General features: G+C 54.1%; 1 protein-coding gene across 2 annotated transcripts in view; it reads left to right on the forward strand.

Moving 5' to 3' along the window:
- SPTBN2 (spectrin beta, non-erythrocytic 2) overlaps positions 1-12,591 on the forward strand; it is a 41,533-nt gene that overhangs the window by 10,645 nt on the left and 18,297 nt on the right. For both annotated transcript variants that reach the window (XM_061162940.1, XM_061162931.1), the window contains 12 exons: positions 1,864-2,015; positions 2,451-2,624; positions 3,426-3,517; positions 3,661-3,741; positions 4,054-4,169; positions 5,704-5,816; positions 5,938-6,125; positions 7,514-7,631; positions 8,226-8,384; positions 8,686-8,988; positions 10,174-10,327; positions 10,549-11,419. In XM_061162940.1, coding sequence (XP_061018923.1) covers positions 1,864-2,015; positions 2,451-2,624; positions 3,426-3,517; positions 3,661-3,741; positions 4,054-4,169; positions 5,704-5,816; positions 5,938-6,125; positions 7,514-7,631; positions 8,226-8,384; positions 8,686-8,988; positions 10,174-10,327; positions 10,549-11,419 — 2,521 coding nt within the window. The remainder of the gene's footprint in view (positions 1-1,863; positions 2,016-2,450; positions 2,625-3,425; positions 3,518-3,660; positions 3,742-4,053; positions 4,170-5,703; positions 5,817-5,937; positions 6,126-7,513; positions 7,632-8,225; positions 8,385-8,685; positions 8,989-10,173; positions 10,328-10,548; positions 11,420-12,591) is intronic.

Below are 12,591 nucleotides of genomic sequence, written 5' to 3' on the forward strand. Positions count from 1 at the left end.
GGATTTCTGAATGGGTGTCTAAGTGTGTGGAAACCGGGGAGTGTGTCAAAGGGATCTGGTGCAGACGGGCTCGGGTATGGGTCTGAGGCGGCTGTGTTAACTCTAGCACACAGGCCAGTGTGTTTCTTTTGGGAGCCACGGCATTCTGCGTGCCTGTGGATGTTGTGGACACCTGGTTAAGTTACACTCTGTCTCTGGTGGTCGGCTCTGCACATTTTTTTTTCCCTAGCTGCCCCCTGATTCCTCATCTTCCCCCTTTTATGCTACCTATGAGCCAAAATGGCCTCACCCTCCTGTGTCGGGCATGAGGGCAGACTCCCTGGATCCAGTCATGGCTGGTGATCCAGGTGGTCCCCAGCTCCCGCAGGGCCTGTGGATCCTGAGAGGAGGCCCACAGAGCATCAGGCCGTCTGAGCACTTGTTAGGACCCTGAGTTGTCCCAGGTCCGGGGTTGGAGGTAAGAAAGACAGGAACAGACATGGGTGTGTCGCTGTGTTTTATGGGTGAGGTGCATAGGAATGTGAGATTAAGGGGTGAGTCTTTTTGCTTTCTGAGATCCTGGTGCTAAGGAAAGACAAGTGACTCTTCAGCCCTGGCCACTTGGGTTGGGTCCTTGCACTGGGCCTCTCTGGGGGGAACACGAAGAAATCCCAGTAGCCAGAGCAACTTCCAGTGGGCTGAACCTCTTCCTTCACTTTGTCATTTGTGTTTTTTTCTTTTTTTAACTGGAAGAAATTAATTTATCGATCGTGGATATTGCCATAAATAATGAGGCAAGAGTAGAATGTCCTCATATACTGAAACCCAGGCTATAAAAATGTCAGGCCCAAGGCTTAATGCTCTTGTCCAATTCAACAAATCTTTGTAAATGTCTCCAATGTGTCAGGGTCAGTGGTGTTCTCTACGTCACTTATAATAATTTCAATTTTTCTTTCTCTGGGAAACGTAACAGCATCCCGTCTCTCAGCAGCAGCTCCCCCTGTGGACAGGCAGTGGGCATCTCGTCACTTTTTGTGAGATTGGCACTGAACTCTGCCTGGCTCTCCCCTGCCCCACCCTGTGTTTCCCGGGTTCACTTTTTACCTGTTTCCAACTTCCACGATGATATATTCCCTCTTGACTTTGGAATGTTGGTGTCCTGGGACAGAATCCCCTTGCAACCAGTTGAATGAACCAGCCCAGAAATAGAGGAGCCTGTCTTTTCTTTAAATTATCCCAGGAGGGCAAGCTGACTCAGGAGGCCTGCAGGCTCTATAATGTCACATCCATCTAATGACCACTTGGAAGAGCCGCTGCTGTAATTTACGTCCATGCCCTCTCCTTTGCCCACTACCAAACGGGAATAGCCATAGCTCCTGCTGGACCGAGCTGAGCAACTCCTACTCCTTCCTCGGGTTAGATCATGTCTGAATAACAGTAACTCATCCAGGAGCCATTTCGTGCGGCATCTTACACGCGGTGTCTCAGTCAACACCGTGACTTGTTGAAAGAGAAAGTAATGTACCCACTTTACAGATGAGGAAAGTGAGGCCTTGATGGATGGAACAACAGTGTTTCACCACTGTTACACAGCAGAGCGCTGATCCCAGGCCTTCCCTGCATGTCCCCTGCTGTAATTTCTTTCATCCTTCCTTCTCAAAGCCTGTTTTCTGTCTCTCTGTCTCTCATTTTTGTTCTTGACCCTGCTCATGAACTCATTCCAATTTCTTTATTTCCCGATTTTTCAAGTTATGGGTTTTCTCCTCAGCCATCTTCCTTCCCTTCCTCCTCCCCAGACCTCACTTCCCCACCCCCACCAACTGGTGTTTAGAAGCAGGCGCCCGGTTCTTGAAGGGCAGAAATGACCCCATGTTGCCGCCATAGATGAGCGAGAAGCTGTGCAGAAGAAAACCTTCACCAAATGGGTCAACTCGCACCTGGCCCGGGTGACATGCCGGGTGGGAGACCTGTACAGCGACCTCCGGGATGGACGGAACCTCCTGAGGCTCCTCGAGGTGCTCTCAGGGGAGACACTGGTGAGCTGGGGTCACCGGGGAGGAGGTGGCCTGAGAGACAGTGGCCAGGGGGACAGGCCCTGGGGGCGGCCCTGAGCAAGAAGAGTGACACCACGGAACAGAAAGCAGTGGCTGCCTTCTGCTCAGAGGATGGTTTCAGTTTGAGAGGCTTTGCTGCGTGGATTAAACCAGGAACATTGCTTCATGGAGACAGGAACAGTGGCCCCATTGAAAACATTTTTTTTCCCCACTCACTCTGGGTGCAATTAATTCCCTTGGGAATCTTAATCTGCCCCAAGCCTCATCTGCAACTCAGCTTTAACTTCCCCGGGCAGTGCCTGTGTTCCTGAGGGAGGTCATGGGGAAGCCGTAGGAAGCAGGGCCCCGGGAAAGCAAGGAGGGAAGGAGGAGGAGGAGGCCCACAGGCCCACAGCTTTGTGTCCCCTCCCTCCATAGCCAAAGCCCACGAAGGGCCGCATGCGGATCCACTGCCTGGAGAACGTGGACAAGGCGCTGCAGTTCCTGAAGGAGCAAAAAGTGCACTTGGAAAACATGGGCTCGCATGACATCGTGGACGGGAACCACCGCCTGACCCTCGGGCTGGTGTGGACCATCATCCTTCGATTTCAGGTACCCGCACGGTGGCACCCGGCGTGTGCCCCACACATCGGTGCAGCAGCTCCCACGGTCACTGCACACATGGGCGGCCCAGAACCTCACACCCTGGGGCAGGGGACTCCTGTCATTAAACAGGACAGAGGCCAGCGTGTGTGTTGTCAAACTCCTGTGGCAAATTCCCTGTGGCCTGGTCTGCTAGAGGACCACATTTGGGGGCACAAAGGACTGGAAATTTTACAGATGGGTACTTCACCACAGAGAGTGTTAGAACTGCATTTGGGGTCTGGTCACCGGTCCACTCCTCTACCCCAAACTCTGCTCGCCTCCCTCAAAAGAACAGCCACCCAACTCCTCCTTATGTTCTGAGCATCGCCAGTCCAGGGTCCTAATGCCATCACAGCTCTCCTGATCGCCCTGCTTACACCCCGGGTGTAACTCCCCTGATCCTTCCAGCCCTAAGCAGAGCTCCGTCAGCTTCACCTTTGAAGCCCAGCTCTCAGGAAAAGGTCACTTTTCCACCTGTAGTTTCCCCCCACAGCAGGAACCAGCATCTTTGCCTTCAAGGCACTTCCTCTTCTGAACTCCCACCCCTTTCTGCTGTCTCAAATCCTTTTGACCTGGAGTTCTGTGGTCATTAGTCCAAGAAGAAAGGACCCAGGCTCTATCCCTAGACCCCTAATTGAGGAGTCTAAGGAGCAGCTTCCGAGCATCTCTGATAACTCCAGGACATCTCTGATAACCCTGAGCATCTCTGATAACTCCAGGAGCCCCTGTTCAGGAAGTGAGGGCTTTCTTTCCTTCTTCCCTTCTTAGATCCAAGACATAAGTGTGGAAACAGAAGACAACAAGGAAAAGAAGTCAGCCAAGGATGCCTTGCTGCTCTGGTGCCAGATGAAGACCGCCGGGTGAGGCTGCCAGAGAGCATGGCCTTGGAGGGCTGGATGCACTGAGGCTGTGCAGTAGGAAGGAAGGATGGGGGCCCAGGAACCATGAGCTGGGGATCCATCCTTGAGGCCTACTCACTGTCTATCCCGCCCTCTGTTTATAGGTACCCCAATGTCAATGTGCACAACTTCACCACCAGCTGGAGAGATGGGCTGGCCTTCAACGCCATCGTGCATAAACACCGGTGAGAAGACGGGGGTTGGCCAGCCTGTCTGAGCTGCTGGATGGGTTGATGACCCAGGGGCCCGCACACACAGGTAGACAAAGCAGTGAGACAAGCTGAGCTCCACGGCAGTCAGGAGGCGTGAATGTTCAGAGAAGAGCCCAGAATGTGGGGGTGCTTCCTGCACAGAGGGCTTGCGATGGGAAGTCGAGGTGGGGAGGTGCAGTGGGGGTTGGGGGCTTGGGAACTTAGGGATCAAGATGGGGTGGCTTTCCTTTTCCTCTTTAGGCTCTCACATGCCCTTGATTCCTTCTCTATTCCCTCCCTACCCAGGCCAGACCTGCTGGATTTTGAGTCCCTGAAGAAGTGTAATGCACACTACAATCTGCAGAATGCCTTCAATCTGGCTGAGAAGGAGCTGGGACTTACGAAGCTGCTGGATCCTGAAGGTGGGGCAGAGCCATGTGAAAGAGTGGCTGTGGGCTAGAGACAGAAGGTGGATGACGGCTGCCAGGAGCTGAGGGCGGGGAGGACGGAAGTCACTGCCAGTGGTTTACCTGGTTTCCTTGGGGGGTGATGGAAATGTTCTGGAATTAGATCACGGTGATGGTTGCACAACCCTGTGAATATAAAAAACCCACAGAACAGTATACTTTAAAAGGGTGAATTTTATGTCATGAAAATTCTGTTTCAGTGTAGGAAGAAAGGCAGCCCCGTGTGGGGGATGGTTCTATCCCAGCCCTCCACGAAGCAGCTCCGTGACATGGGGCTGGTTGCTTGGCCTCTCTGTGGGTCAGTTTCCTCAACTCTAAAATGAGAAGATTTTTTTTTTAAAAAAAAGAAGAAGGACTTCCCTGGCAGTCCAGCAGTTAAGACTCCACACTCTCAATGCAAGGGGCATGAAGAACTAAGATCCTGCAGTGCCGCATGGGATGGCCAAAACATTAAAACAATAAAAAGTAAAATGAGATTAGTCTACAAGGTCTCTAAGGGCCCCCAAATTATAGGGTTCTAAATTGAGCTCTGTGACCTTGAGATCTCACCAAACACTGGCCTTATGGTCAGTTGACCCTGCTGGTTGGTCCCTATGATTCTGATCTAATACCCATGAGACCGGGAATAACCACTGGGCTTTGTTTTGTACCTGGCATTGCGTTTGCATGCTAAGCTGCTTCAGTAGTGTCTGACTCTTTGCGACCCTATGGACTGTAGCCCACCAGGCTCTTCTGTCCATGGGGATTCTCCAGGCAAGAATACTGGAGTGGGTTGCCATTTCCTCCTCCAGGGGATCTTCCTGACCCAGGAATTGAACCCAGGAATCTTGCACCTCCCACATTGGCAGGCGTGTTCTTTACCGCTAGTGCCACCTACTTGACATGCTCTAACTGACTTAATTCTCACAATACCCCACTTTGAAATCAGTTTCATCATTACACTCCATTTATGGAAGAGAAGACAGGGTTCTGTAAAGGTCACACTGTTAGAGGAGCTGAGATTTGAATTCAGGCAGCCTGGCCCTAGAGCCTGTTTCCTCAGCTGCCTCCTTGGGAGAGCAGAGAGCAGTCTTGGTGCAGAAAAGAGCAGGACAGAAGGGCCAAGCAACTTCCTTGCTGGAAATGCGCCTTCTGAAGTTCCCTGGGCAGATTTGGGACTTGGTTGTTTTCTCCGTGTTTTCCATCCCACCAGTAGCCCCTTTTCCCATGCCCTCTTACCAAGCAACTCCTTTTGGTCTCCATTGGGAAAACTGGGTAAAAGCCTTTGGGGTATCTGGGTTTTATTCTCTGCTTGTTTCTTGGAGAAAAAAGTTAGCTTTTCATGCCCTTTTAGTCCAGATGGTTAAGGGAGCTGGAGAGAGAACCTCGTGGACCTAGGAGGGGAATAAGTGATTGGGATTGGGACTGGAGTAAGTGATACAGATTGTGGGCCTACTTCTGGGAAGCAGGTTTCTAATCTCGGCCTGACCTGAGTGGTCCTTTTTCTCAGATGTGAATGTGGACCAACCAGATGAGAAATCAATTATTACCTATGTTGCTACTTACTACCACTACTTCTCCAAGATGAAAGCCCTGGCCGTGGAAGGCAAAAGAATTGGCAAGGTATACTCCAGCACGGGGTTGGTGGGCGTACAGGCCGGAGGAGGCCTGGCCTGGGGTCCTGCTCCCCAGAAGCAGGAGCAAGGGAGGACTGGGTCAGGGACCCCACATCATGGTCTCACAGGTGCTGGACCACGCCATGGAGGCAGAGCGCCTGGTGGAGAAGTATGAATCCCTGGCCTCCGAGCTGCTCCAGTGGATCGAGCAGACCATCGTGACCCTCAATGACCGGCAGCTGGCCAACTCCCTGAGCGGAGTCCAGAACCAGCTCCAGTCCTTCAATTCCTACCGCACCGTGGAGAAGCCACCCAAGTAGGTGTCCCTGGGCCTCACCCAGCCTCGGCTGGCCTGCCCTGAGCTGTGCTCACACACAGGAAGCCTAAATTAGGGAGGCCTTTTGGGAGGGAAATTTGGCAGCACAGAAATTCAGTGATGCTCATTCCCCCAGCTGAGAGTGCCAGGAGCAGCACCAAAGCAATTAAAAAAATAATAATAATTATCCATTACACGAAATCATGCTATGGAAATGATTGCTGTAGTACATAGAGCTGGTACAGTCCACTCAGATAAGATTGGTCTGGGTGTTGCAACAACCCAATTCTAGTTTAAGGATGGGGCGTTGGACCTGACAGGTGGTCATTGCTGGCAACACAGATATGTGGCTGGTCACTTGCAGGCTGCACAGGTTCTTACCGCTTATGTATTCTAGCAGTTGACTGTTGAAGTGTGGCTTGACTGTTGGGCAGTTCTACACAGAACATGCTAAAATTTCTATTTTTCATTTGTGACCTCTTTTGGAGTTAACATGTTTTGGCTCCAACACTAGTGTTATTCCAGAAACACCCCTTTCTGTGCTTTCGGGGAATGATTTGAGGTGTGCCTTTGACCCAGAAAGTCCTCTTCTGGGCACAAAGGTGACCTTTGTAAAAGAAAAATAAGTCATGGGACAGCCACTGAAAACAATATTGAAGAACTGCGTTTATTGACCTGAAAAGACGTTCATGAAACTAAGTGTTAGAAGACAGCAGAGAGCAGTGTTAAGCGACCAAGGTTCAGAGTACCTGAGTTCAAATCTTAGCTCTGCCATCTAGCCCTGGTGAGCATTGGGCATCTTATTTAGCCCGTCTCTGCCTCGGTTTTCTCATCGGGAAAATGAGGGTTATGAGAGCGTGTAGTGAGAACTAAACGAGTTAATGTGTGCAAAGCCCTGAAAGCAGGGCCTGGCGGTCAGTGAGTGAGTCCTCAACAAATGTTAGTCACAGTTCTGATATGATTCCATCTGCAGACTTGCGTGCCTAAGGGTGACGGTGCTTGTGTCTGTGTAGTTTTCAGTTGTTTTAAAATTAGGTTCTTGGGATTTCCCTTTTGGTCCTAGGACTTCACAGTCCTAATGCTGGAGGCCTAGTTCTATCCCTGGTCAGGGAACTGGATCCCAGATGCCACAACTAAGAGTTTGAATACCGCAGCTAAAGCACTGAAGTCCAGCACAGTCCAATAAATTAACTAGTTAAAGTAAATACTTAAAAAATAATAAATAAAGTTAGGTTCTTTTTAAACGAGGATTTTGCCAGGATTTTCTGGCTTTCCCACAAAGCTTTTACGAGATGAAAAGCAACATGAGACACTTCATTTTGAAACATAAAGAGACCCCGGGCCCCTCAAGGGCTTTGCTTCTGACCCTACGCGGCCTCCTGCCTCAGGTTCACTGAGAAAGGGAACTTGGAAGTGCTGCTCTTCACCATCCAGAGCAAGCTGCGGGCCAACAACCAGAAGGTCTACACGCCCCGCGAGGGCCGGCTCATCTCCGACATCAACAAGGTCCACAGCCTCCCTTCTGTGTCCCGGGCAACCCACCCTCAGCCCCAGCCCCTCCTGTCCCTGCCTGAACCCCTCAGCCCACTGCACCCCTGCCCTCCACCCATCCCAGGGCAGGTGGAACTCCCATGACCTCTCCCGGGGCCCGCACATCTTCCCCTGCGCCTCCGTCTGTGTCTCCATGCAAATTAGATCCCAGTGCCTTATCCTGCTCAGCACATCCCCAGCTCTCTGGCCCTACTTTTATTTCATTGTGTTTTTTTTTTCCCACAAACAACAGAAGATTAACAGAAGTAATAGGGTTCACCCCCCCAGTCCCACCACTGCAGATGAGTCCAGCGATTTCCACTTATTCCCACCCGCCTCCTGTCTCAGTCCACAGCAGACGTGTTTCTCACGTGGCTCCGTGGCACAGCCGCCGCCCGCCTGGCTCCTCACACTTCCCTGCACAGGCATCTGATCGCATTCCACAGACCCACTAGACCGAGCTGCCCTGGGACCCACCCTGTGCACCGCCCCCGGCCGCGTGAGCCCTCCCCACCCTCACATCCTGAGCCCTGGCCCCTCGGCGGCGCTAAGCCAGTCTCCACCTTGCAGGCCTGGGAGCGGCTCGAGAAAGCCGAGCACGAGCGTGAGCTGGCCCTGCGCACAGAGCTCATCCGCCAGGAGAAGCTGGAGCAGCTGGCCGCCCGCTTCGACCGCAAGGCCGCCATGCGGGAGACCTGGCTCAGTGAGAACCAGCGCCTGGTGTCCCAGGTAGGACGCAGGGGGCTCCTGGCCCGCCCAGGCAGGTCTGGGGACTCGGGGGGTGAGAGAGACAGAGGTGGATAAGGAGCCCTGCCGCGTGGGGAGCTAATGAAATAAGAACTCCATGGCTTAGATGAGCAGACCAAGAACCCGGGGACTGAAGGCTTGAACAGGAGAAGGGCTGATGAGCCAGGATGGGGTGGGACAGATGGGACGCCTAGAACCACCCCCCTGGAGCTGGCATCTTGCAGCAGAAGTGCTCTGGGGGGTGGGGGGCAGGGGGTGAGCAGAGTGGTGGTCCCCGCCCCAGGACAACTTCGGCCTGGAGCTGGCCGCCGTGGAGGCAGCGGTGCGGAAGCACGAAGCCATCGAGACGGACATCGTGGCCTACAGCGGCCGGGTGCAGGCGGTGGACGCCGTGGCCGCAGAGCTGGCCGCCGAGCGCTACCACGACATCAAGCGCATCGCCGCGCGGCAGCACAACGTGGCGCGGCTCTGGGACTTCCTGCGGCAGATGGTGGCCGCCCGGCGGGAGCGGCTCCTCCTCAACCTGGAGCTGCAGAAGGTGTTCCAGGACCTGCTCTACCTCATGGACTGGATGGAAGAGATGAAGGTACCTACGGATGCTGCGGTCGGGCCGAGGTGGTTGGGACCGTGCGGGGGGTGGGCAGCGATGAGCAGGTTCCCTCAGCTGCTCAGCCAGGTCTTTGCAGGGCGTGCACCAGTCTGGGGCCCTGTCCTTGGTTCAGATGGACAGAGCAGACGGCTCCCTGTCCTCATGGAGCTCACGTTCCAGGGGGAGGAGAGTGATGATAAAACCCTTGGCCCGTCCATAAACAACATAGCAGCTGGGCGTGAAACCTATGAGAAAAACGGCAACAGGCCGTGTGATGGAGTGGTCCAGGAAGGCCTGCCTGAAAAATGCCATTTAAACTGAGAGCAGAGTGTCCCAGGGAGCCAGCACAGGGAGCTCTGAGGAAAGAATGTCCCAGGCCGAAGGAACACAAAGGCCCTGGGCCTGCTCATGTGTGGCACGTTCCAATAAGAAAGGAGGCCCACGGGGACTGCAAGAACAGGGGCAGGGGGACAGGGGATGAGGCCAGAGAGGAAGTAGCCAGCTCACTTAGGGCGCACAGGCCTGGTCAAGGAGTTTGGATGTTACTCAGAGTAACATGGAGCACTGAAGGTGCTTAGAAGGTTTTGAAAATGGCGAGAGACGTGATTCTGCATTTTCACATTTTTTTAAATGTCACTTTGACTGCTATTTGAAGAAGGGCTGTGGGCAGCCAGAGTGGGAGCCGAGAGACCAGTCCGAGGCTGTTGCGGTGATCCAGGCGAGAGATAGGGACGCGGATAGGCCTGGAGAGACAATGACGATCGCTGGGGGGGCGGGGGATGGAGCCAGATCGTAGGAGGGCGGGGATAATTCTGGGGCCGAGAAAATGAGTCAGCGCAGAGATTCCTGGGGCAGGATTTAGTAAGAAAGTCGTTCCGCAGGAGGGGAGTTGAGTGCAGAGGCCAGGGTGCCAGGACAGCACTCAGGGATCACTGTGTGTGAGTGAGGGCTGACGGACGGAAGCAGGCTTGCTCACGTGGGTGCGATCAAGTGGAGCCGCTCAAAGAGTCAGGTTGTGGTTGATTCTTGGAAGACAGGGCGAGGTGAGCGTGCGTGCATGTGTGTGTGTGTGTGTGTGTGTGTGTGTGTGCGCGCGCGTGTGCGTGGCGGGGCAAGAGCCTCGGCTAGGAGGGAACCGGGCGGCTCTCAGACGGGCATCAACATGCCTGGCATGCCCCGCAGGGCCGGCTGCAGTCCCAGGACCTAGGCAAACACCTGACGGGAGTGGAGGACCTACTGCAGCTGCATGAGCTGGTGGAAGCTGACATTGCCGTGCAGGCCGAGAGGGTGCGGGCGGTCAGCGCCTCCGCGCTGCGCTTCTGTGACCCCGGGAAAGGTGACAACGGGGGACGGGACTGGGAAAGGGAGGGGCTGGGAAGGAGGACAGTAAGAGCCGAAGCAGCAAGACGGGAAAAACCTGGGGACAGGAAAGGTGATGGGTGGTTGGTGGGTGACAGAGTGAGAAGTGAGGGGCGGGAGGGGTTTGGAACTGGGGGTACACACGGGGCGGCGGAGGGCTGGGTCACAGCTCTTGGCCCTCTGGTGTGACCTTTGCAGAGTACAAACCCTGCGACCCCCAGCTGGTGTCGGAGCGGGTGGCCACCCTGGAGAAGAGCTATGAGTCGCTGTGCAAACTGGCAGCAGCTCGCAGGGCCCGGCTGGAGGAGTCTAGGCGGCTCTGGCGCTTCCTCTGGGAGGTGGGCGAGGCCGAGGCCTGGGTGCGGGAACAGCAGCACCTCCTGGCCTCGGCGGAAACCGGCCGGGACCTGACCGGCGTCCTCCGCCTGCTCAACAAGCACACTGCCCTGCGGGGCGAGATGAGCGGCCGCCTGGGGCCCCTGAAGCTCACCCTGGAGCAGGGCCAGCAGTTAGTGGCCGAGGGCCACCCTGGGGCCAGCCAGGCGGCCGCCCGCGCCGCTGAGCTCCAAGCCCAGTGGGAGCGGCTGGAAACCCTGGCGGAGGAGCGGGCCCAGCGGCTCGCCCAGGCCGCCAGCCTCTACCAGTTCCAGGCGGACGCCAACGACATGGAGGCCTGGCTGGTGGACGCGCTGCGCCTGGTGTCCAGCCCTGAGCTGGGGCACGACGAGTTCTCCACGCAGGCCCTGGCCCGGCAGCACCGGGCCCTGGAGGAAGAGATCCGGGGCCACCGGCCCATGCTGGACGCGCTGAGGGAGCAGGCGGCGGCCCTGCCTCCCGCGCTGAGCCGCGCGCCCGAGGTGCAGGGCCGCGTGCCCACCCTGCAGCGGCATTATGAGGAGCTGCGGGCCCGGGCGGGTGAGCGTGCCCGCGCCCTAGAGGCTGCCCTGGCGCTCTACACCATGCTCAGCGAGGCCGGGGCCTGCGGGCTCTGGGTGGAGGAGAAGGAACAGTGGCTCAACGGGCTGACCCTGCCCGAGCGCCTGGAGGACCTGGAGGTCGTGCAGCAGAGGTAGGCCCCTGCCCGCCCGCCCACCCCCACCCCTGCCTCCAGACTGGCCTTGTGAGTTGGGGGCCAGCGTGTAGGGTGATGTCCCGCCATAACCTGCCTGCTCCTGCTACCCCACTTTGAGTCTTAGCAGGTGTCTGTTTTTGGTTTTAATGAAAAATGTTAAACATACTCAGAAATAGAAACCTTATTCAACAGACTCAGCCAGATTCAATAATCATCAGCATCATGCTCTGTAAGACTGATTTTCCTTTTCAAAAGCAAATCCCCAATGGGAACGTTTCACCTCTGTACTTTCCAGGAGCGTAGAAGTTTGCGATATGAGTAAATTGTTTTATCCCTGTATGTGCAGACTTAAAATAGCTAAGGCTTTGAAGTTATAAGCCTTTTAGACAGAGACATGGATTAATCTCTCATAAAGTAGCTTTATTCACAGAATAAGAAATCTTAAAATTTAGAAAGCATGTTTTTGTCATAGAACCACCCACAATACAGTTATCAGATAAAACAAAATTAGGAATTCCTTGATGTCATCTACTACTCAAACTATAGTCAGATTTTCTGGTGGTTTTTAAAATATAATGAAAGATTTTTTTTCTTGTTGTTTTCAAGATATCCCATTACAGGAATCAGGAAAGTACCACCCCTGTGTCAAATCGAGCCTCTGCCTGTTTTTGTAAATAAAACTTTATCTGAACATGGTCATACCCATTCATTTACATATTATCCCTGTGTCTGCCTTAGCATTAAAACAGCCTGGCTGAATACATGTGAGGAAGATCAAATGGTTCACCAAACCTAACATATTTACTTCCTGACCCAGGGATCAAAGCTGGGTCTCCCACATTGCAGGCAGATTCTTTACCATCTGAGCCACCAGAAAAGCCCTAAAATATTTACTATCTGGCCCATTTGCAGAATCTGCTCTAGGGAAATATGAAATGTTTCTGGGGAAAGATAACGCTTCACATATTTATCACTTATATTTTTTTTAGTCGTCAGTTCATCTTTTAACACATATTGGTAAGGTGGGACCCAGGTAGGCAGCTAAGGGGTAAGTCCCAGGAGGAATAAGGGATCTTGTGCTGAAGGGTGAGGTCCGCTGCTAGGGATTAGTTTGACTTGTCCAGCTGTTCCTGACCTTTAATTTTCACCACGTTTTTGAGCAGCTCTAG

This window comes from Dama dama, chromosome 2, assembly GCF_033118175.1.
Source record: "Dama dama isolate Ldn47 chromosome 2, ASM3311817v1, whole genome shotgun sequence".
Classification (NCBI taxonomy): domain Eukaryota; kingdom Metazoa; phylum Chordata; class Mammalia; order Artiodactyla; family Cervidae; genus Dama; species Dama dama.